The sequence below is a fragment of the Ranitomeya imitator genome, chromosome 4 (assembly GCF_032444005.1).
Source record: "Ranitomeya imitator isolate aRanImi1 chromosome 4, aRanImi1.pri, whole genome shotgun sequence".
In the NCBI taxonomy this organism is placed as follows: Eukaryota; Metazoa; Chordata; class Amphibia; order Anura; family Dendrobatidae; genus Ranitomeya; species Ranitomeya imitator.
In genome coordinates this window covers 465,146,921-465,171,018 of record NC_091285.1, presented here as the reverse complement: position 1 = coordinate 465,171,018, position 24,098 = coordinate 465,146,921, and the positions used below count along the sequence as shown (strand labels likewise).

The 24,098-nt window shown below is 42.2% G+C and overlaps 1 protein-coding gene across 1 annotated transcript; it reads right to left on the bottom strand.

The window, feature by feature from the left end:
* Positions 1 to 19,654: 19,654 nt before the first annotated feature.
* On the bottom strand, positions 19,655 to 23,088 carry LOC138676491 (beta-1,3-galactosyl-O-glycosyl-glycoprotein beta-1,6-N-acetylglucosaminyltransferase 3-like). Its single transcript, XM_069765827.1, has one exon. It carries the CDS (start codon positions 22,910 to 22,912, stop codon positions 21,587 to 21,589), a length of 1,326 nt encoding a protein of 441 aa, XP_069621928.1. The 5' UTR covers positions 22,913 to 23,088; the 3' UTR covers positions 19,655 to 21,586.
* Between the last annotated feature and the right edge of the window lie 1,010 nt (positions 23,089 to 24,098).

Genomic DNA, 24,098 nt, shown 5'->3' with positions numbered 1-24,098 from the left:
TCTCCCACTGATTGATTTATTGATTTTTTCAGGTAGAATTTAGAACCCAAATCAACCAAAAACATAAATAGGCTTTCTATGGCCCACTATTTGTGAGAGAGATGGCACGCTCAGGACTGGCACACAAGCCCAGAGGCCAATATTAATCTCCCTCTTTTTTTTTTTTGTTCCAGGGAAAATTTATAAACCCAATAAAAAAAATAATAAATAGGCTTTCTATGGCCCACTATCTGAGAGAGAGAGATGGCACGCTTAGGACTGGCACACAAGCCCAAAGGCCAATATTAATCTCCCACTGATTGATTTATTGATTTTTTCAGGTAGAATTTAGAACCCAAATAAAGCAAAAAAATAAATAGGCTTTCTATGGCCCACTGACTGAGAGATGGCACACACAGGAGTCAACAGTGGCACACAAGCCCTGAGGCCAATATTTTTCTCCCACTGATTGATGTAGTGATTTTTTCAGGTAGATTTTAGAACCCAAATCAAGCAAAAAAATAAATAGGCTTTCTATGGCCCACTGACTGAGAGATGGCACACACAGGAGTCAAGAGTGGCACACAAGCCCTGAGGCCAATATTTTTCTCCCACTGATTGATGTAGTGATTTTTTCAGGTAGATTTTAGAACCCAAATCAAGCAAAAAAATAAATAGGCTTTCTATGGCCCACTGAGTGAGAGATGGCACACACAGGGATGGCACTCTAGCAGAAATGTCAATCTTAATCTCCCACAAAAAAAAAAAAACAGGGAGTGTCCAACAATTACTATCTCCCTGCAGTAATCTCAGCCAGGTATGGCAGGCAGCAATAAGGAGTGGACTGATGCACAAATTAAATAAAAAGTGTGGACAAACAAAAAAGATAGCTGTGCAGAAAGGAAGGAACAAGAAGATTTGTGCTTTGAAAAAAGCAGTTGGTTTGCACAGCGGCGTACACACAGCAATGCAGCTATCAGGGAGCCTTCTAGGGCAGCCCAATGAGCTACAGCGCTGAGGGGAAAAAAAAAAAAAAATGTAGCTTCCACTGTCCCTGCACCCCGAAGGTGGTGTTGGGCAGTGGAAATCGCTACAGCACAAGCGGTTTGGTGGTTAATGAACCCTGCCTAACGCTATCCCTGCTTCTGACGAAGCGGCAGCAACCTCTCCCTAAGCTCAGATCAGCAGCAGTAACATGGCGGTCGGCGGGAACGCCCCTTTATAGCCCCTGTGACGCCGCAGACAGCAAGCCAATCACTGCAATGCCCTTCTCTAAGATGGTGGGGACCAGGACCTATGTCATCACGCTGCCCACACTCTGCGTTTACCTTTATTGGCTGAGAAATGGCGCTTTTCGCGTCATTGAAACGCGACTTTGGCGCGAAAGTCGCGTACCGCATGGCCGACCCCGCACAGGGGTCGGATCGGGTTTCATGAAACTTTTGAAAATGAACGACCCGTTTCGCTCAACCCTACTCACAACCTAACATGACTGCTACCTTACCAGCAGCGGCGCCCTGTCTTCCGACCCTGGGGACACACATTGCTGATTGCTGGGACTCGCAGAGCAGTAAGTAAACATCTCCTGCCAACTCTCTGCTGCACGGCTCCTGACTCCGTCATAGTTCACCGCTTCCCTCCATCAGACTCCTCAGCCTTGTCTCTGCCTGTGTGCACACAGCAGGCAATGTTTGCTCCCACTGGCATCCTGCCCAGCATCTCTATATGCTGCTGCTGTTGCACTGTGCATGTATATGTATGTAATGTATAGCGCTGTTCATATGCACAGGTTTGGATCTGTGAGTTGCACACAACTTATACAGTTGTGTAGTGATGCAGCAGCTGTGGGGCTGCCCCCTAGTATATAGTCCTATAAGTCTGTATTCTGTTGCACACTTGAGCCCTAAAAAAAACTGTGTCTATGGTGATAATAACTGCACCCAAGTAATTGTGCCACATCCACAGCGATATGTATGTAGTGTCTTGCACACTTGAGCCCTGTGTACGTACACACACACACACACACCCCCACCCCCACCCCCCCACTGACTTAATAATAATAATAATAATAATAACAACAAATAATCTTTATTTTTATATAGCGCTAACATATTCCACAGCGTTTTATACAGTTTTGCACACATTATCACTGTCCCCAATGGGGCTCACAATCTAAATTCCCTATCAGTATGTCTTTGGAATGTGGGATGCCATTAATCATCCTTGTTCTGGATTCTTCTGTGTGGTTCTTGTATATGCGGTGATGGAGCTGATGTACTTGTGTTCGGACATCATTTTTTCTATTTCTCTAAATTAAAATGACCACTATTGCACAAATTTATACAGGATAGAAATAAATCTGTATGAACCAGATTAATTTCTACCGATTTAAAAAATTTACTATGGGGGGCGTCATTTTGAAGTTCGCCTCAGGCGGCAGAGAGGCTAGGTTCACCCCTGGTCATGATGATCCTGCTCGTGATGAGCCATGCAGCTAGAAAGGCAGTTCTGATCTGTGAGTACTAGTAGCACACTAGGGGTGTACTTACTTCTTAGAGGAGGTTTAAGCTAGATTATAGTATGCATGTATGGCAGCCATACTCTGAAAAAAACTAATAAAAACTCTGCCCCATCCGCTCTAATCTCTCAGAGACTACCAAGCTCCCTTTTCTCTCACAAAATATTCCCATTTCTAACGGACTGTTCCCTATGGTGCTCCCAAAGGTTCCCTTCCGCATGGACTGTCCCCCTTTTTCACAGACAACTTTCTCTGTTTTGCCCATTCACATACATAGCTCCCTATGCATATTCTCCTTTCACAGACTGCTGTCCATGGTTCGCTTTCCCCCGAACTTTTTTGGTCTCCATGGCTTTTTCTTTCAAACAGATGTCACCCATGCCTTCCACCACTGATATCTATGATTTCTCCCACAAATACAGTAGCTGCCATGTCATCTTCTTTCACAAAGACTGCTCCCCATCAAAATAAATTATGATGTTCTCAATAGAAATGTCCTCAGTCTTTATTTTATGGATAATAAAGCCATAAAAAGGGCAGAGACTTGGTCAACGTTAATCGTTTGCTGCCAGAGAATGTAAAAATATATGTTGCATGCTCAACTAGTCATTTACATAGTAACATAGTTAGTAAGGCCGAAAAAAAGACATTTGTCCATCCAGTTCAGCCTATATTCCATCATAATAAATCCCCAGATCTACGTCCTTCTACAGAACCTAATAATTGTATGATACAATATTGTTCTGCTCCAGGAAGACATCCAGGCCTCTCTTGAACCCCTCGACTGAGTTCACCATCACCACCTCCTCAGGCAAGCAATTCCAGATTCTCACTGCCCTAACAGTAAAGAATCCTCTTCTATGTTGGTGGAAAAACCTTCTCTCCTCCAGACGCAAAGAATGCCCCCTTGTGCCCGTCACCTTCCTTGGCATAAACAGATCCTCAGCGAGATATTTGTATTGTCCCCTTATATACTTATACATGGTTATTAGATCGCCCCTCAGTCGTCTTTTTTCTAGACTAAATAATCCTAATTTCGCTAATCTATCTGGGTATTGTAGTTCTCCCATCCCCTTTATTTGATTTTGTTGCCCTCCTTTGTACTCTCTCTAGTTCCATTATATCCTTCCTGAGCACCGGTGCCCAAAACTGGACACAGTACTCCATGTGCGGTCTAACTAGGGATTTGTACAGAGAAACAACCCGACAAAAAATAGAATCGGGGCATATAACTCATTAACAACCAAAAAAGACAAAAAATGCCCCTAAAATATAACTTTTAATTAGTAATAGGTAAAATGACCTAAGAGAGTCAGGAGACAGTATTACTTAACCATATAACTTAATTCTAAAAAGGATAGAGGTATCTAGGTGAGGGGGGTGTTCTCTCCCTAACTCACCCTACCTTACCGCGGAGGTTGGCACCCTAAAGTCGACATGGCGCCCCCACTCAACGACGGCTCTCCCTTGAGACCCTAATGGAGACTACTTAAAGAAAACACCACCACCAACACTGTCATGATCCCAATGGCAGGGGATCACAAAAGGACAAGCACACAAAAAACAGAACAAGCTCTAGGGTGATGGAAACTGAGCTGACCGCGATCCTGAACCTAATTCACAACACTAGCAGTAGCCGGGGAACGTGCCTACGATGATTCTAGACGTCTCGCGCCAGCCGAAGGACTAGCTTCCCCTATTAGAAGAAACAAAGACCTCTCTTGCCTCCAGAGAAACACCCCACAGAAATAGCAGCCCCCCACATGTAATGACGGTGATATGAGAGGAAAGCACATACGTAATAATGAAAACAGATTCAGCAAAATGAGGCCTGCTAAAACTAGATAGCAGAGGATACAAAAGTGAACTGCGCGGTCAGCGAAAAACCCTACAAAAAACCATCCTGAAATTACCTGAACTCATGTGCCAACTCATGGAACATGAGGAGTAATATCAGCCCACTAGAGCAACCAGCAACAAGGAATCACATAACTGCAAGCTGGACTAAAACAAAAATAAAGCAAAACGTGGAACAGGAAAATCAAAAACTTAGCTTGTCCTGAAGATTACAGAAGCGGAAAGCAGAGGTAACAAGACACACTGATTACATTGATCGCCGGCGAGGAAATGACAAGAAAGCCAGGTTAAATAGGAAATTCCCATATCCTGATAGAACAGGTGGACACCAGAGACCGCAGAGACACAAGTCACCCAGTACCATCTGTAACCACCAGAGGGAGCCCAAAAACAGAATCCACAACAGTACCCCCCCCTTGAGGAGGGGTCACCGAACCCTCACGAGAACCACCAGGGCGACCAGGATGAGCCCTATGAAATGCACGGACCAAATCAGCAGCATGAACATCAGAGGCAACCACCCAAGAATTCTCCTCCTGACCATAACCCTTCCACTTGACCAAATACTGAAGTTTCCGTCTGGAAACACGAGAATCCAAGATCTTCTCCACAACATACTCCAATTCTCCATCTACCAGCACCGGAGCAGGAGGCTCAAGCGAAGGAACAACAGGTACCTCATACTTCCGCAACAACGACCGATGGAACACATTATGAATAGCAAACGATGCCGGGAGATCCAAACGAAACGACACAGGGTTAAGAATTTCCAAGATCCTATAGGGACCGATTAAACCGAGGCTTGAACTTAGGAGAAGAGACCTTCATAGGAACAAAACGAGAAGACAACCACACCAAGTCCCCAACACGAAGTCGAGGACCCACGCGGTGACGGCGATTAGCAAACTGCTGAGCCCTCTCCTGGGACAACTTCAAATTGTCCACCACATGACTCCAAATCTGATGCAACCTATCCACCACCATGTCCACTCCAGGACAATCAGAAGGCTCCACCTGACCAGAGGAAAAATGAGGATGAAACCCCGAATTACAAAAGAAAGGAGAAACCAAGGTAGCAGAACTAGCCCGATTATTAAGGGCAAATTCGGCAAGCGGCAAAAAGGTAACCCAGTCATCTTGATCAGCAGAAACAAAACACCTTAAATAAGTCTCCAAGGTCTGATTAGTTCGTTCCGTCTGGCCATTCGTCTGAGGATGGAATGCAGACGAAAAGGACAAATCAATGCCCATCTTAGCACAGAACGTCCGCCAAAATCTAGACACAAACTGGGATCCCATGTCAGAAACAATGTTCTCCGGAATCCCATGCAAACGAACCACGTTCTGAAAAAACAGAGGGACCAACTCAGAGGAGGAAGGTAACTTAGGCAAGGGGACCAGATGAACCATCTTAGAAAAGCGGTCACACACAACCCAGATGACGGACATTTTTTGAGAGACAGGGAGATCCGAAATAAAGTCCATGGAAATGTGCGTCCAAGGCCTCTTCGGGATAGGCAAAGGTGACAACAATCCACTGGCCCGAGAACAGCAAGGCTTAGCCCGAGCGCAAACTTCACAAGACTGCACAAAAGAACGCACATCCCTCGACAAGGAAGGCCACCAAAAAGACCTGGCCACCAAGTCTCTAGTACCAAATATTCCAGGATGACCTGCCAACGCAGAAGAATGGACCTCGGAGATGACTCTACTGGTCCAATTATCCGGAACAAACAGTCTTTCAGGCGGACAACGATCAGGTTTATCCGCCTGAAACTCCTGCAAAGCACGTCGCAAGTCTGGGAAGACAGCCGACAAAATCACCCCATCCCTAAGGATACCAGTGGGCTCAGAATTTCCAGGGGAATCAGGCACAAAACTCCTAGAAAGAGCATCCGCCTTCACATTCTTTGAACCTGGCAGATATGAAACCACAAAATCGAAACGGGAGAAAAACAGTGACCAACGAGCCTGTCTAGGATTCAGACGCTTGGCAGACTCAAGGTAAATCAGATTTTTGTGATCAGTCAAGACCACCACACGATGTCTAGCACCCTCAAGCCAATGACGCCACTCCTCAAATGCCCACTTCATGGCCAAAAGCTCCCGATTACCAACATCATAATTCCGCTCAGTGGGCGAAAACTTTCTAGAAAAGAACGCACATGGCTTCATCACCGAGCAATCGGAGCTTCTCTGTGACAAAACCGCCCCCGCTCCAATCTCAGAAGCATCAACCTCAACCTGAAAAGGAAGCGAAACATCTGGCTGACGCAACACAGGAGCAGAAGAAAACCGGCGCTTAAGTTCCTGAAAGGCCTCCACAGCCGCAGGAGACCAATCCGCAACATCAGCACCCTTCTTAGTCAGATCCGTCAAAGGCTTAACAACACTAGAAAAATTAGTTATGAAACGACGATAAAAATTAGCAAAGCCCAAGAACTTCTGTAGACTCTTAAGAGATGTAGGCTGCGTCCAGTCACAAATAGCTTGAACCTTGACGGGATCCATCTCAATAGTAGAAGGGGAAAATATATACCCAAAAAAGAAATCTTCTGGACTCCTAAGAGACACTTTGAACCTTTTACAAACAAAGAATTGGCCCGCAGGACCTGAAACACCTTCCTGACCTGCTGAACATGGGACTCCCAGTCATCAGAAAAAACCAAAACATCATCCAAATACACAATCATAAATTTATCCAGATATTCACGGAAAATATTGTGCATAAAGGACTGGAAGACAGAAGGAGCATTAGAAAGTCCAAAAGGCATCACCAAATACTCAAAATGGCCCTCAGGCGTATTAAATGCGGTTTTCCACTCATCACCCTGCTTAATCCGCACAAGATTATACGCACCCCGAAGATCAATCTTAGTGAACCATTTAGCCCCCTTAATGCGAGTGAACAAATCAGTCAACAATGGCAAAGGATACTGATATTTGACCGTAATCTTATTCAAAAGACGGTAATCTATACAAGGCCTCAAGGAACCATCTTTTTTGGCCACGAAAAAAAAACCTGCTCCCAAAGGAGATGAAGATGGACGGATATGTCCCTTTTCCAAGGACTCCTTAACATAATCCCGCATAGCAGTATTCTCTGGCACTGATAGATTGAACAAACGACCTTTAGGAAATTTACTGCCAGGAATCAAATCTATAGCACAATCGCAATCCCTGTGAGGAGGAAGCGAATTGAGCTTAGGCTCCTCAAAAACATCCCGATAATCAGACAAAAATACAGGAACCTCAGAAGGAGTAGATGAAGCGATAGAAATCGGAGGTGCATCATCATGAACCCCCTGACATCCCCAGCTTAACACAGACATCGTTTTCCAGTCCAAGACTGGGTTATGAGTTTGTAACCATGGCAGACCAAGCACTAAGACATCATGTAAATTATACAGTACCAGGAAGCGAATCACCTCCTGATGAACGGGAGTCATACGCATGGTCACGTGTGTCCAGTATTGAGGTTTATTCATAGCCAAAGGTGTAGAGTCAATTCCTTTCAAAGGAATAGGGACTTCCAGAGGCTCCAGACTAAACCCACAGCGGTTGGCAGATGACCAATCCATAAGACTCAGGGCAGCGCCTGAATCCACATAGGCATCAACGGAAATGGCTGATAATGAACAAATCAGAGTCACAGACAGAATGAACTTAGACTGTAAAGTACTAATGGCAACAGACTTATCAACCTTTTTTGTGCGTTTAGAGCATGCTGATATAACATGAGCTGAATCACCACAATAAAAACACAACCCATTTTTCCGCCTATAGTTTTGCCGTTCACTTCTGAATTCTATCACATTGCATTGTCTCAGGTGCCTGTTCAGAAGACACCGCCAAATGGTGCACAGGTTTGCGCTCCCGTAAACGCCGATCCATCTGAATAGCCATAGTCATAGACTCATTCAGACCTGTAGGCGCCGGGAACCCCACCATAACATCTTTAATGGCCTCAGAAAGGCCATCTCTGAATTTTGCAGCCAGAGCGCACTCATTCCACTGAGTAAGCACCGACCATTTCCGAAATTTCTGACAATATATTTCTGCTTCATCTTGCCCCTGAGAGAGAGCCAATAAAGCTTTTTCAGCCTGAATCTCTAGGTTAGGTTCCTCATAGAGCAAACCCAATGCCAGAAAAAACGCATCCACATTGAGCAACGCAGGATCCCCTGGTGCCAATGCAAATGCCCAATTCTGAGGGTCACCCCGCAGGAAAGATATTACAATTTTGACTTGCTGAGCAGGGTCTCCAGAGGAGCGAGATTTCAAAGAAAGAAACAACTTGCAATTGTTCCTAAAATTCAGAAAACTAGATCTATCTCCAGAAAAAAACTCTGGGATAGGAATTCTAGGTTCAGACATAGGAGCATGTACAACAAAATCTTGTATATTTTGAACCTTAGCAGCAAGATTATTCAGGCTGGAAGCCAAACTCTGGACGTCCATGATAAACAGCTGAGGTCAGAGCCATTCAAGGATTAAGAGGAGGTAAGACGCAGCCAGGCTGCAATTAAGGCTAGGCAGCAAACTCTGAGGGAAGGAAAAAAAAAAAAAAAAAAACTTCCTCAGACTACTTTTCCTCCTACTTCAGCCAATACGATTACCACTTTTTTAGGCCGGCGATACTGTCATGATCCCAATGGCAGGGGATCACAAAAGGACAAGCACACAAAAAACAGAACAAGCTCTAGGGTGATGGAAACTGAGCTGACCGCGATCCTGAACCTAATTCACAACACTAGCAGTAGCCGGGGAACGTGCCTACGATGATTCTAGACGTCTCGCGCCAGCCGAAGGACTAGCTTCCCCTATTAGAAGAAACAAAGACCTCTCTTGCCTCCAGAGAAACACCCCACAGAAATAGCAGCCCCCCACATGTAATGACGGTGAAATGAGAGGAAAGCACATACGTAGTAATGAAAACAGATTCAGCAAAATGAGGCCCGCTAAAACTAGATAGCAGAGGATACAAAAGTGAACTGCGCGGTCAGCGAAAAACCCTACAAAAAAACATCCAGAAATTACCTGAACTCATGTGCCAACTCATGGAACATGAGGAGTAATATCAGCCCACTAGAGCAACCAGCAACAAGGAATCACATAACTGCAAGCTGGACTAAAACAAAAATAAAGCAAAACGTGGAACAGGAAAATCAAAAACTTAGCTTGTCCTGAAGATTACAGAAGCGGAAAGCAGAGGTAACAAGACACACTGATTACATTGATCGCCAGCGAGGAAATGACAAGAAAGCCAGGTTAAATAGGAAACTCCCATATCCTGATAGAACAGGTGGACACCAGAGACCGCAGAGACACAAGTCACCCAGTACCATCTGTAACCACCAGAGGGAGCCCAAAAACAGAATCCACAACACAACACCACAAATATTATAAAGTGCTAATGTGCTAAAGTGCTAAAGTGGCACCTGCAAGGTATATTTCATATTAATCATATACCAGTAAATCTTTCAGGATTCTTTGGATGTGAATCCTGCTCCCTAGTAACTGGGGGTGCGAGCTGTGAGTAGAGATATTAATAGATTTTCTACTCTATATTAAACAAGTGCAGGTAAATATATCTTATCTTATCTTAGATATTTCAAGTTGCAGAAAATCTTCAAAAGAAAATATACACTCAATAGAATGATATTGTTGTAATCACCTGCACAACATGTGGTATTTCACACCCAAAATATATCAGTCTGAACAAAAAGAGTGGAAATGTCCCATTCTAAGATATTCATGGAGTATATTCAGACTCCCCAATTTCATAAGAAACAATAGCCACAATAGTAAGAGATTGCTCACACATGTTCGGTAAATGATGACAGTACAAACCCAGTTACATAGCAAATTGCAGGGTTTTAAATAATCAAAAAGTTTTAAAACATGGTCAGAGAAAAAACAGTACTAGTGGTACTCATCATTTAGCTGCCCGTCCCAACGCGTTTCCCCCCGGGAGATGGACCGGGGTTCATCAGGGGACCAAAAAAGGGGGGCTTGTTTCCCGAGCCGGTGACTGCTGCCATGAGCTACACCCGGCCCTGACCGCTCACTGTAAAGGGTTACCTGTCACTCCTCGCCCTGCTTAAATAACGTCTGCCGCCATTTTCGGCGCGTCTTCCTACCGGATATGGCGTACTCCCTCTACCGCTCTCAATATCGGCACAGAAAGGAGCCTTCCTACCATAGGGAAACCATTCAATGTGACACGCTGTAATGGAACGCTATGCGCTCCATCTTGCGCAGGCGCAACGTCTACCGCCGTTTTCGGCGCGCCTTTCTACCGGATATGGCGTACTACCTCTGCCGCTCTCAATATTGGCACGGAAAGGAGCGTTCCTACCATAGGGAGGCCATTCCGTGTAACACGCTGTAATGGAACGCTATGCGCTCCACCTTGCGCAGGCGCATTAGATCCTTCAGCGTAACATTTTAAAAGACATGACGTATCACTGCTGCCGTCTTTTGGGCAGCCACAGACATACCTGCTGCAGAGGAAAAAATAATCTTAAAGCGCTTTGTGCCTCATCTTGCGCACGCGCATTGGTATGTGTGCTATATGGTACCATTAACGCTTGTCAGAGGCAATACTTAACAAGACAAGCGTCATAAACTAATGAGTCAATATTAAATGGAAAAGCAGATCAGATAAGAAATTTTTAACAGGATGGAGGAAGTTTAGTAACCCTTCAGTGGCGGTCATGTAAAAGACATTTTCTTAACCACCACTAGGTAGGTGGGGTCAACTATAAGTGGTCCATATGATGTTGTTTCGCTTATGGAGCGGAAACTGTTTATGTGGTCTTAGACCTATACATTCACAGTTTTCTGACACTTTTAACCTTGTGAATACCAAAAACAATATATTTAAATAAAACTGGTAAAGTTGAGCTGCTCATTCAGACCTGAAGGAGACATTGAATCCAGAAGGTAAATCCACCTTGTCTCTCGCTGGAGTATCTTTTTGTCCCAATCACCCATCCTGACAGGCATGGGGATAGTCTCTATAACCTGGAACGAGAATGAATAAAGATCACCCCCGTGTTTTTCAACCATATGATGTGCTAGCGGGGTGTCACGTTTGTTTTTGACATCTCCCACATGTTCACCTATTCTGGTTCTCAGCTGTCTTTTTGTTTTCCCGACATAATTTAACGGGCAACTACATGTGCAGAGATATACTACTCCCATAGTTCTGCAACTGGCAAAATCTCTGTTTTTAAAAATTCGTCATGTGGCGACACTGCAAAATGTATTAGATTGATTAATCAGTTTATAGTTCTTGCATCCTCTGCATTTAAAAGTACCCGCATCCCTGCGTTCTAGCCAGGTACCTCCTGCTTTTTGAGAATCCAGGTGACTATGGATCACGTGTTCTCGTATAGATTTACCTCTTCTATACGTGACAGAGGGAAATTTGGGAATACATCCCACCAAGTCCGGGTCAGCCCGCAAGATACCCCAATAGCGTCTCAGAATCCCCATCACCTTATGATTTTGGTCATCAAAAGTACCAATAAGTCTGGTGAGATTATCATTTTGTGCTTTTGATTTGACATTCAATAGGTGATTCCTGTTTGCTCCACGTGCCGTCTCATACCCGGCATTAATCACATGGTCTGGGTATCCCCTGTCTCTGAAACGTTGTTTTAGTCTACCTGCTTGATATTCAAAATCTGACAGGGAGGAGCAGTTCCTCCGAAGTCTGAAGAACTGCCCTGTCGGGATCCCTCTTTTTAGACTAGTGGGATGATAGCTTTCCCATCTCAGGAGACTATTCGTCGCCGTCTCTTTCCGATAGATGGAACTGCTCAATGTCCCCTCTCTGTTCTTCCCGAGAAGGACATCCAAAAAGTAGATCTTCTCTCCCCCCACTTCGCAGGTAAACCTTAAATTTAGGTCATTTTGGTTCAAGTGGTCCACAAATCTCCTGAACGAGGCGGCACTACCCGACCATAGGACGAGGACATCATCGATATAGTGCCCCCAGAAATTACCCATTACGCACACGATTCCCTCAAAGTCAGAAAAAATAACTAACTGTAAAGAAGGAAGGGCAGAGCAAATTATTAATCTCTCCACCCATGAGTTATCCCAGTCCGAACTATTGGTATTGAGAAATGGGCTATCCTTTGTACCTACTACTAGGTTTGACCCATTTGTATGGGTCAAAGATATCAACTTATTTATGAGAAAGTTAAAATGGAGAAAATTTTTTATTAATAATGACAAATCTCAATGCCAATCATTGGGCATATCAGCTGACTCATTAGAAGATGTAAGATTGCTGGCCGGTTTAGCTGCAGAAGGGAGTCGGGGTATCGGAGAGGGCCCGTATTCGGACCTGAAACCTAAAAGTAGGAAGATGCCTCCAAACGTGGTCCATAGTCACCTGGATTCTCAAAAAGCAGGAGGCACCTGGCTAGAACGCAGGGATGTGGGTACTTTTAAATGCAGTGGATGCAAGAACTATAAACTGATTAATCAATCTAATACATTTTGCAGTGTCGCCACAGGACGAATTTTTAAAAACAGAGATTTTGCCAGTTGCAGAACTATGGGAGTAGTATATCTCTGCACATGTAGTTGCCCGTTAAATTATGTCGGGAAAACAAAAGGACAGCTGAGAACCAGAATAGGTGAACATGTGGGAGATGTCAAACACAAACGTGACACCCCGCTAGCACATCATATGGTTGAAAAACACGGGGGTGATCTTGATTCATTCTTGTTCCAGGTTATAGAGACTATCCCCATGCCTGTCAGGATGGGTGATTGGGACAAAAAGATACTCCAGCGAGAGACAAGGTGGATTTATCTTCTGGATTCAATGTCTCCTTCAGGTCTGAATGAGCAGCTCAACTTTAACAGTTTTATTTAAATATATTGTTTTTGGTATTCACAAGGTTAAAAGTGTCAGAAAACTGTGAATGTATAGGTCTAAGACCACATAAACAGTTTCCGCTCCATAAGCGAAACAACATCATATGGACCACTTATAGTTGACCCCACCTACCTAGTGGTGGTTAAGAAAATGTCTTTTACATGACCGCCACTGAAGGGTTACTAAACTTCCTCCATCCTGTTAAAAATTTCTTATCTGATCTGCTTTTCCATTTAATATTGACTCATTAGTTTATGACGCTTGTCTTGTTAAGTATTGCCTCTGACAAGTGTTAATGGTACCATATAGCACACGTACCAATGCGCGTGCGCAAGATTAGGCACAAAGCGCTTTAAGATTATTTTTGACTCTGCAGCAGGTATGTCTGTGGCTGCCCAAAAGACGGCAGCAGTGATACGTCATGTCTTTTAAAATGTTACGCTGAAGGATCTAATGCGCCTGCGCAAGGTGGAGCGCATAGCGTTCCATTACAGCGTGTTACACGGAATGGCCTCCCTATGGTAGGAACGCTCCTTTCCGTGCCAATATTGAGAGCGGCAGAGGTAGTACGCCATATCCGGTAGGAAGGCGCGCCGAAAACGGCGGTAGACGTTGCGCCTGCGCAAGGTGGAGCGCATAGCGTTCCATTACAGCGTGTCACATTGAATGGTCTCCCTATGGTAGGAACGCTCCTTTCTGTGCCGATATTGAGAGCGGTAGAGGGAGTACGCCATATCCGGTAGGAAGACGCGCCGAAAATGGCGACAGACGTTATTTAAGCAGGGCGAGGAGTGACAGGTAACCCTTCACAGTGAGTGGTCAGGGCCGGGTGTAGCTCATTGCAGCAGTCACCGTCTCGGGAAACAAGCCCCCCTTTTTTGGTCCCCTGATGAACCCCGGTCCATCTCCCGGGGGGGAAACGCGTTGGGACGGGCAGCTAAATGATGAGTACCACTAGTACTGTTTTTTCTCTGACCATGTTTTAAAACTTTTTGATTATTTAAAACCCTGCAATGTGCTATGTAACTGGGTTTGTACTGTCATCATTTACCGAACATGTGTGAGCAATCTCTTACTATTGTGGCTATTGTTTCTTATGAAATTGGGGAGTCTGAATATACTCTATGAATATCTTAGAATGGGACATTTCCCCTCTTTTTGTTCAGACTGATATATTTTGGGTGTGAAATACCACATGTGCAGGTGATTACAACAATATCATTCTATTGAGTGTATATTTTCTTTTGAAGATTTTCTGCAACTTGAAATATCTAAGATAAGATAAGATATATTTACCTGCACTTGTTTAATATAGAGTAGAAAATCTATTAATATCTCTACTCACAGCTCGCACCCCCAGTTACTAGGGAGCAGGATTCACATCCAAAGAATCCTGAAAGATTTACTGGTATATGATTAATATGGAATATACCTTGCAGGTGCCACTTTAGCACTTTAGCACATTAGCACTTTATAATATTTGTGGTGTTGGTGGTGGTGTTTTCTTTAAGTAATCTCCATTAGGGTCTCAAGGGAGAGCCGTCGTTGAGTGGGGGCGCCATGTCGACTTTAGGGTGCCAACCTCAGCGGTAAGGTAGGGTGAGTTAGGGAGAGAACACCCCCCTCACCTAGATACCTCTATCCTTTTTAGTATTAAGTTATATGGTTAAGTAATACTGTCTCCTGACTCTCTTAGGTCATTTTACCTATTACTAATTAAAAGTTATATTTTAGGGGCATTTTTTGGATTTGTACAGAGGCAGTATAATGCTCTCATCATGTGTATCCAGACCTCTTTTAATGCACCCCATGATCCTGTTTGCCTTGGCAGCTGCTGCCTGGCACTGGCTGCTCCAGGTAAGTTTATCATTAACTAGGATCCCCAAGTCCTTCTCCTTGTCAGATTTACCCAGTGGTTTCCCGTTCAGTGTGTAATGGTGATATTGATTCCTTCTTCCCATGTGTATAACCTTACATTTATCATTGTTAAACCTGATCTGCCACCTTTCAGCCCAAGTTTCCAACTTATCCAGATCCATCTGTAGCAGAATACTATCTTCTCTTGTATTAACTGCTTTACATAGTTTTGTATCATCTGCAAATATCGATATTTTACTGTGTAAACCTTCTACCAGATCATTAATGAATATGTTGAAGAGAACAGGTCCCAATACCGACCCCTGCGGTACCCCACTGGTCACAGCGACCCAGTTAGAGACTATACCATTTATAACCACCCTCTGCTTTCTATCACTAAGCCAGTTACTAACCCATTTACACACAATTTCCCCCAGACCAAGCATTCTCATTTTGTGTACCAACCTCTTGTGCGGCACGGTATCAAACGCTTTGGAAAAATCGAGATATACCACGTCCAATGACTCACCGTGGTCCAGCCTATAGCTTACCTCTTCATAAAAACTGATTAGATTGGTTTGACAGGAGCAATTTCTCATAAACCCATGCTGATATGGAGTTAAACAGTTATTCTCATTGAGATAATCCAGAATAACATCCCTCAGAAACCCTTCAAATATTTTACCAACAATAGAGGTTAGACTTACTGGCCTATAATTTCCAGGTTCACTTTTAGAGCCCTTTTTGAATATTGGCACCATATTTGCTATGCGCCAGTCCTGCGGAACAGACCCCGTCGCTATAGAGTCCCTAAAAATAAGAAATAATGGTTTATCTATTACATTACTTAGTTCTCTTAGTACTCGTGGGTGTATGCCATTCGGACCCGGAGATTTATCTATTTTAATCTTATTTAGCCGGTTTCGCACCTCTTCTTGGGTTAGATTGGTGACCCTTAATATAGGGTTTTCATTGTTTCTTGGGATTTCACCTAGCATTTCATTTTCCACCGTGAATACCGTGGAGAAGAAGGTGTTTAACATGTTAGTTAGTTAGTTAGTTAGTTAGTAAGTAAGGCCGAAAAAAGACATTTGTCCATCCAGTTCAGCCTATATTCCATCATAATAAATCCCCAGATCTACGTCCTTCTACAGAACCTAATTGTATGATACAATATTGTTCTGCTCCAGGAAGACATCCAGGCCTCTCTTGAACCCCTCGACTGAGTTCGCCATCACCACCTCCTCAGGCAAGCAATTCCAGATTCTCACTGCCCTAACAGTAAAGAATCCTCTTCTATGTTGGTGGAAAAACCTTCTCTCCTCCAGACGCAAAGAATGCCCCCTTGTGCCCGTCACCTTCCTTGGTATAAACAGATCCTCAGCGAGATATTTGTATTGTCCCCTTATATACTTATACATGGTTATTAGATCGCCCCTCAGTCGTCTTTTTTCTAGACTAAATAATCCTAATTTCGCTAATCTATCTGGGTATTGTAGTTCTCCCATCCCCTTTATTAATTTTGTTGCCCTCCTTTGTACTCTCTCTAGTTCCATTATATCCTTCCTGAGCACCGGTGCCCAAAACTGGACACAGTACTCCATGTGCGGTCTAACTAGGGATTTGTACAGAGGCAGTATAATGCTCTCATCATGTGTATCCAGACCTCTTTTAATGCACCCCATGATCCTGTTTGCCTTGGCAGCTGCTGCCTGGCACTGGCTGCTCCAGGTAAGTTTATTATTAACTAGGATCCCCAAGTCCTTCTCCCTGTCAGATTTACCCAGTGGTTTCCCATTCAGTGTGTAATGGTGATATTGATTCCTTCTTCCCATGTGTATAACCTTACATTTATCATTGTTAAACCTCATCTGCCACCTTTCAGCCCAAGTTTCCAACTTATCCAGATCCATCTGTAGCAGAATACTATCTTCTCTTGTATTAACTGCTTTACATAGTTTTGTATCATCTGCAAATATCGATATTTTACTGTGTAAACCTTCTACCAGATCATTAATGAATATGTTGAAGAGAACAGGTCCCAATACTGACCCCTGCGGTACCCCACTGGTCACAGCGACCCAGTTAGAGACTATACCATTTATAACCACCCTCTGCTTTCTATCACTAAGCCAGTTACTAACCCATTTACACACATTTTCCCCCAGACCAAGCATTCTCATTTTGTGTACCAACCTCTTGTGCGGCACGGTATCAAACGCTTTGGAAAAATCGAGATATACCACGTCCAATGACTCACCGTGGTCCAGCCTATAGCTTACCTCTTCATAAAAACTGATTAGATTGGTTTGACAGGAGCGATTTCTCATAAACCCATGTTGATATGGAGTTAAACAGTTATTCTCATTGAGATAATCCAGAATAACATCCCTCAGAAACCCTTCAAATATTTTACCAACAATAGAGGTTAGACTTACTGGCCTATAATTTCCAGGTTCACTTTTAGAGCCCTTTTTGAATATTGGCACCACATTTGCTATGCGCCAATCCTGGGGAACAGACCCTGTCGCTATAGAGTCCCTAAAAATAAGAAATAATGGTTTATCTATTACATTACTTAGTTCTCTTAGTACTCGTGGGTGTATGCCATCCGGACCCGGAGATTTATCTATTTTAATCTTATTTAGCCGGTTTCGCACCTCTTCTTGGGTTAGATTGGTGACCCTTAATATAGGGTTTTCATTGTTTCTTGGGATTTCACCTAGCATTTCATTTTCCACCGTGAATACCGTGGAGAAGAAGGTGTTTAATATGTTAGCTTTTTCCTCGTCATCTACAACCATTCTTTCCTCGCTATTTTTTAAGGGGCCTACATTTTCAGTTTTTATTCTTTTACTATTGATATAGTTGAAGAACAGTTTGGGATTAGTTTTACTCTCCTTAGCAATGTGCTTCTCTGTTTCCTTTTTGGCAGCTTTAATTAGTTTTTTAGATAAAGTATTTTTCTCCCTATAGTTTTTTAGAGCTTCAATGGTGCCATCCTGCTTTAGTTGTGCAAATGCTTTCTTTTTACTGTTAATTGCCTGTCTTACTTCTTTGTTTAGCCACATTGGGTTTTTCCTATTTCTAGTCCTTTTATTCCCACAAGGTATAAACCGCTTACACTGCCTATTTAGGATGTTCTTAAACATTTCCCATTTATTATCTGTATTCTTATTTCTGAGGATATTGTCCCAGTCTACCAGATTAAGGGCATCTCTAAGCTGGTCAAACTTTGCCTTCCTAAAGTTCAGTGTTTTTGTGACTCCCTGACAAGTCCCCCTAGTGAAAGACAGGTGAAACTGTACAATATTGTGGTCGCTATTTCCTAGATGCCCGACCACCTGCAGATTTGTTATTCTGTCAGGTCTATTAGATAGTATTAGGTCTAAAAGTGCTGCTCCTCTGGTTGGATTCTGCACCAATTGTGAAAGATAATTTTTCTTGGTTATTAGCAGAAACCTGTTGCCTTTATGGGTTTCACAGGTTTCTGTTTCCCAGTTAATATCCGGGTAGTTAAAGTCCCCCATAACCAGGACCTCATTATGGGTTGCAGCTTCATCTATCTGCTTTAGAAGTAGATTTTCCATGGTTTCTGTTATATTTGGGGGTTTGTAACAGACCCCAATGAGAATTTTGTTACCATTTTTCCCTCCATGAATTTCGACCCATATGGACTCGACATCCTCATTTCCTTCGCTAATATCCTCCCTTAAAGTGGACTTTAGACAAGACTTTACATAGAGACAAACCCCTCCTCCTCTCCGATTTTTACGATCCTTTCTAAACAGACTGTAACCCTGTAAGTTAACTGCCCAGTCATAGCTTTCATCTAACCATGTCTCGGTTATTCCCACTATGTCAAAGTTACCTGTAGATATTTCTGCTTCTAGTTCTTCCATCTTGTTTGTCAGGCTTCTGGCGTTTGCGAGCATGCAGTTTAGAGGATTTTGTTTTGTTCCAATCTCCTCGCTGTGGATTGTTTTAGAAATGTTCTTACCTCCCTTCTGAGTATGTTTTCCTGGGTCTTCTTTGTTCGCGTCTAATGTTTTTCTTCCCGTCTTCCCGTGTTAGCTTTTTCCTCGTCATCTACAACCATTCTTTCCTCACTATTTTTTAAGGGGCCTACATTTTCAGTTTTTATTCTTTTACTATTGATATAGTTGAAGAACAGTTATGGATATAGGTTTCTTTTTTTAACATGCTTTTACTCCCAGATCTTTTTGGTAGATGTATTCCATGAGACAATTCCAAGTCTTAATGAAAAAGAGCATCTATGGTAATGATTCTTTATTTGTTAATCAATAAATATGCCCAGATCTCATACTGGGGATGAAGCAAGTCACTTTTGCATCTAAACTATTTTTTGCTATTTATTAGTAGTCTAATTACCATCTGTTAATGGTAAAATTTTATAGTTAACATATCTAAGGATTCATCAACTTGTTAGCTAACCTGTATCAAACATAGATACATCCTGACACATTACAACTTAACTTGCTTTATTTTTAACTAAATTAATTTACATACAATAGATTGAATTGAAAGTTCTGGGACCTTAGGAAAAATAAAATTGAATAATTCATTAACTCATTTCTCTACTGGTTTTTCAAGTACAATAGTCACCACATCCTTAATGATTCACTGAGGAGAAAGAATATAACAAACATCTTTCCCTTTGTTTCAGGTGTTTATATATTATTCTTTTTACACAAGATTTATGCCTTCATTGTAAAATGTTTCATTGTATATTTCATATTTTATTGTTTTGTCATCATCATAGAAAAATATTTTTTACAAACACTTTAACATTTTTAGTCAAGGATTTTTTCTCTATTTTAATCATTTTACTACTTGCAAGTATTTAATAATGAAAATAATTTACACATCGCTTCATATCGGAAAACCTATTTCTGGCAATTCCGTTAATAAAGAAAGTCAGATGTTGAAGTCTATGCACATTCAGTAAAGACTTGTAGAATAAATCGAGCTACCTACGTTTTAGCATTAGGATGTCTATAATAATGTCTTTGGGGACTGCCAGCCTCATGTATAATATATTCCATATATTGCACAGGCAGGTGCCAGATGCCGTTCAAACATGCACGTGTACTGATGTTCTAATACAGAAGTTTAGTTGAGCTAACCATTACTTGAAACAGATTTCCCGAAAGAAGAGATCAGCACTTATCTACAAGTTAGACATTAAAGGGAACCTGTAAAATATTGCTATGAACTTGTAGATATGGGGTTAATCTGCAGGTTAACAGTGTTCTGACACTGTGTGGCTCCCGCGCTGAGAGCCCTGCTGTGGGGAAGAAAATAACTTTATTACCCCCGACAGCATTTGGCTTCCAGTCACAAGGGTGGCTCCGGTAGGGTTTAAGTTACCACTCTGTATATAGAAAGTGGCAGCTCTAAATGTGTCCCTGTCACTGACTGAAAGCCGGCTGATCCTGTTTTCAGTCAATTCTGGGGGCACGGTTACTGCGTTCATTTCCTCCCAGCAATGGGGCTCTCAGTGCCAGCACATCACAGTGTCGTAATACCATTAGCCTGCAGATTAACCCTATAGCTGCAGGTTAATAGAGTTATTTTGCATTACAGGATCCCTTTAACTTCTAGATCGGTAAGAGTGACACGGCTAAAACGACTGTCTCTGAATAGAGCAGCATTGCATATACTGTGCGTACTTGAACTCCTCCCCTTTAATTCTCTATGGGACTGCCATCATAAGACCCACTGCTCAGCTATCTCCGCCAGTCTGATAGAGAATGTAAAAAATGGCAACTGAGCATGCTCACAGCTGCTTAATTCAAAAGAGGAACAGAAGTCCCCTGTTTTGCCAATCGATTGGGGACTCCTTGTAATCTATAATTTATTGGCTAACTTGTGGATAGCAGATATCCTCTTTTTAGTGAAACACCCCTTTCCAATGAACAGTTATTGCATTTGCTATGACTTCTTTCTACACATGCTTCATTTTAGGTCATGTATACCTGATAATAGGGAGAGCAAGTCATTTTAATCAATAACAAACATCAATTGAACTAAACTGAAAATAAATATTGTTTTATTAAAGACAAACACACAAGAATCCAAACACACAAGAAAAGCTTCCATCAAAATGAAAATGTATAAAAATGTCTCTTAATATGTATAGATCATTGTAGCAGTAGTTCAGGGAATAGTACATGGGAAATATCATCACTGGGGTCAGACAGAATTAGACATGGTTTTTATACAGTTATAATCGTGTTTCTGGTGCAGTAAAAAAACTTGACCCTGAATTAAAAAAATAAATATTATGGGATACTGGATATTTCCTTCTTTTTTTTTTTTTACAGAAAACAAGACAAACAAGTAGTATTGTTGGATCATTAGACCGTCCACCATAAAAACAGGGGAATAATGTATTCACGATTACAGCATTGTGGGCAATGAAATAATTTACCTTTAGACTTGCGTGACCATTATAAATCACTTTTAAAAATTGTTTTATGTCTTAAATACTCCTCCATGCAGAATATAGCAATGTTATCTACTTCTGGGTCAAATTTGTTGGCCAAAAAATGATGTTGCTTAAGTATCCAGCTCAGATCTCCTGCGCCATATACACATACAGCCCTTCTATAGGTTCCTGTACAAGGAGGGTAGGCAGCTCCTTTATGTAATTCTCCACCGCTGTATGACCACTTTACCATTCTAGCCATTGCATTCATGTCTGAAAGTTCATACTTGTCATTATGAGGAGATGAGCCTGGAACACCGGGCATTCTGTTTAATGTAGCCCAGAGATGTTCATCTGGACTATAAGTATCTTTGACCCAGTCTATAAGTTTTTGTGTCTGTGGGTCTTCAAATATGTACTTTACAAAGTCACTGGATACAACAAAGTAGGCATTTCCTGTAAACATGGGGGTCTTAATTGGTGGGGGTAGTTTTTCAGAACCAGTCCCAGAAATATAATCACCTTGAACTTCATGATGATATTTCCAGCGTCCCTGTTTGGCTTGTGATGGCTTCTCAGATTCCATACTATTTTTTCCATTTAATGTTTTGAGAGCTCTCACAATCTCAGCATTTGTCTTCAATGGGAAGTCTGTCCCACAAGTATTCAGCAAGTAATTCCATTTAACATGGCTTTTCAGCAGATCCTCCATACAGTTAATATCAGCCTGTACTCTTGACCATGATGCATAGACCACCCTCACCAGTTTGGATGCCACAAACACATTATCAAAGCAAGAGATGATGGCTCTCACAGCAGCCTTGAACTGTTCTGTTGACTTTTCATCCACGTGGACGCAATACATATTTTGAGGGGCATAAATGGCTCTTAAAAGTCGTTCAAACATATCAATTTTATCATGTACTACCATAGAATAGGCAATAGGAAAGTCCTCTTCTTCTTTACTTATAGGAATAGTGATATATCTTCTGAAAGCTTTAAAGTGTTGGCAGTCATGAGTTATGTTTATGTAATCCTTCTCCTTTAAATGGTGGAATTTTCCTTTTAAGGCTGCATTCAGTTGTAGCCCCTGATTAACAGCATCAGAATCCCCCTTAATAATCTTTGAACAATTAAGCTCACCTTGATCTCGAGGTCTTAGGCTAAGCAGATCATAAAGTCCATGTCTGCAGTACTGTTTCCTGGCATTGCTCACACTATCTTCTAGGTCTTCGAGTGTGCATGGAGTAGGCATATATTTAATCAACATGGTGCCAGACAATGCCAAAAGTGCCAAAAGCAGAAGCTTGGAAATAGATCTGTTTCGTTTGCAGTCAAAGAGAATCATTTTCAAGAATCCTTAAAAGAAAAGCTTTGTGAAACTAGTTGTGCAAGGTAAAGCAGTATTCCAGGGAGGTAAGTAATGTTCAACCTGTACTATCCAGATGCTTGCAACATCAGATTACTGATTCTTTATTCCTCTGGTGTTGAAATAAGCACACTTTGTAAGTCTTTATATACGCGGATGCCTTTTACTGAATGTGTAACTCCGGTACAATCATCATTTCACATGTTATGCAAACACAAAGTTCCCTCCCACATGATTTGGAAGTGCCAGACTGATTGCCTACTTCTTTCATGTAAAGCTACGTAGAAGCAGAGATTATGAATAGAATACCAAAGTGTGTCCACAATCAATTTTTGTATTTATTATGAACATACAATATTGGAAAGTAACTACTATGTAAGAAGTCTTCTACATTAGTGTAGATTTAACAATCTATTTCTGCCAATACAATATTATTTACATTGTGTCTCACTTTTACTTTATAAATACCCAGAAATGTTCTCTAAGAGTTGAGATCCTATTCGGACAGAACATGGTACTTTCCAAGTTAGCTTGAGCATATAAAATACAATTCATCAATTTTTTTTGTCTTGACAATTTTTTGCTCCAAATTCTTCCAAATGTCACATGTGGATTATGAATTGTGTGTAAAATGAAAAAAATGCTTGTTACTCTTGTCTAACCTTTTTTTACAACTTTTTACTGCAAAAAAAATTGCAAATTCTGCTAAAATGACACAAAAGTGTCTATGTGACTTGAAGGGGTTGTTCAGGACTTTAGGATAGGTCATCAATGTTTGATCGGTGGGAGTGTCACCTGCCTCCGCTGGCGATCAGCAGCTCTCGGTGCCAGTGGCGGCCATAACTCTGCCACAGCCACTATTCCATTGTCAGAGCTGAGCCGTGCAGCTGAGCCGTTCCGGCCACTACTGACTCCTGAAACAGCTGATTGATTGGGGTGCCAGATGTCTCACCTCAACGATCACACATTGATGACCTATCATAAGACTAGGCAATCAATGTTAAAATCACGGACAACACTTTTAATACAAAATCCATGATGTTTAAAATGTTTTATACTCTGTATCTGCCACGTCTGTGTGAGTATTGTGTGTATTGTGATCTGATCAGCTGTTATGTGCCCTTAACAGCCGCGGGGTGGAATTGCAAGTCACCCGCGGCTGATA

Coding starts and splice junctions, on each gene's coding strand:
- LOC138676491 (XM_069765827.1), bottom strand. CDS start 22,912: ATGATTCTCTTTGACTGCAAACGAAACAGATCTATTTCCAAGCTTCTG.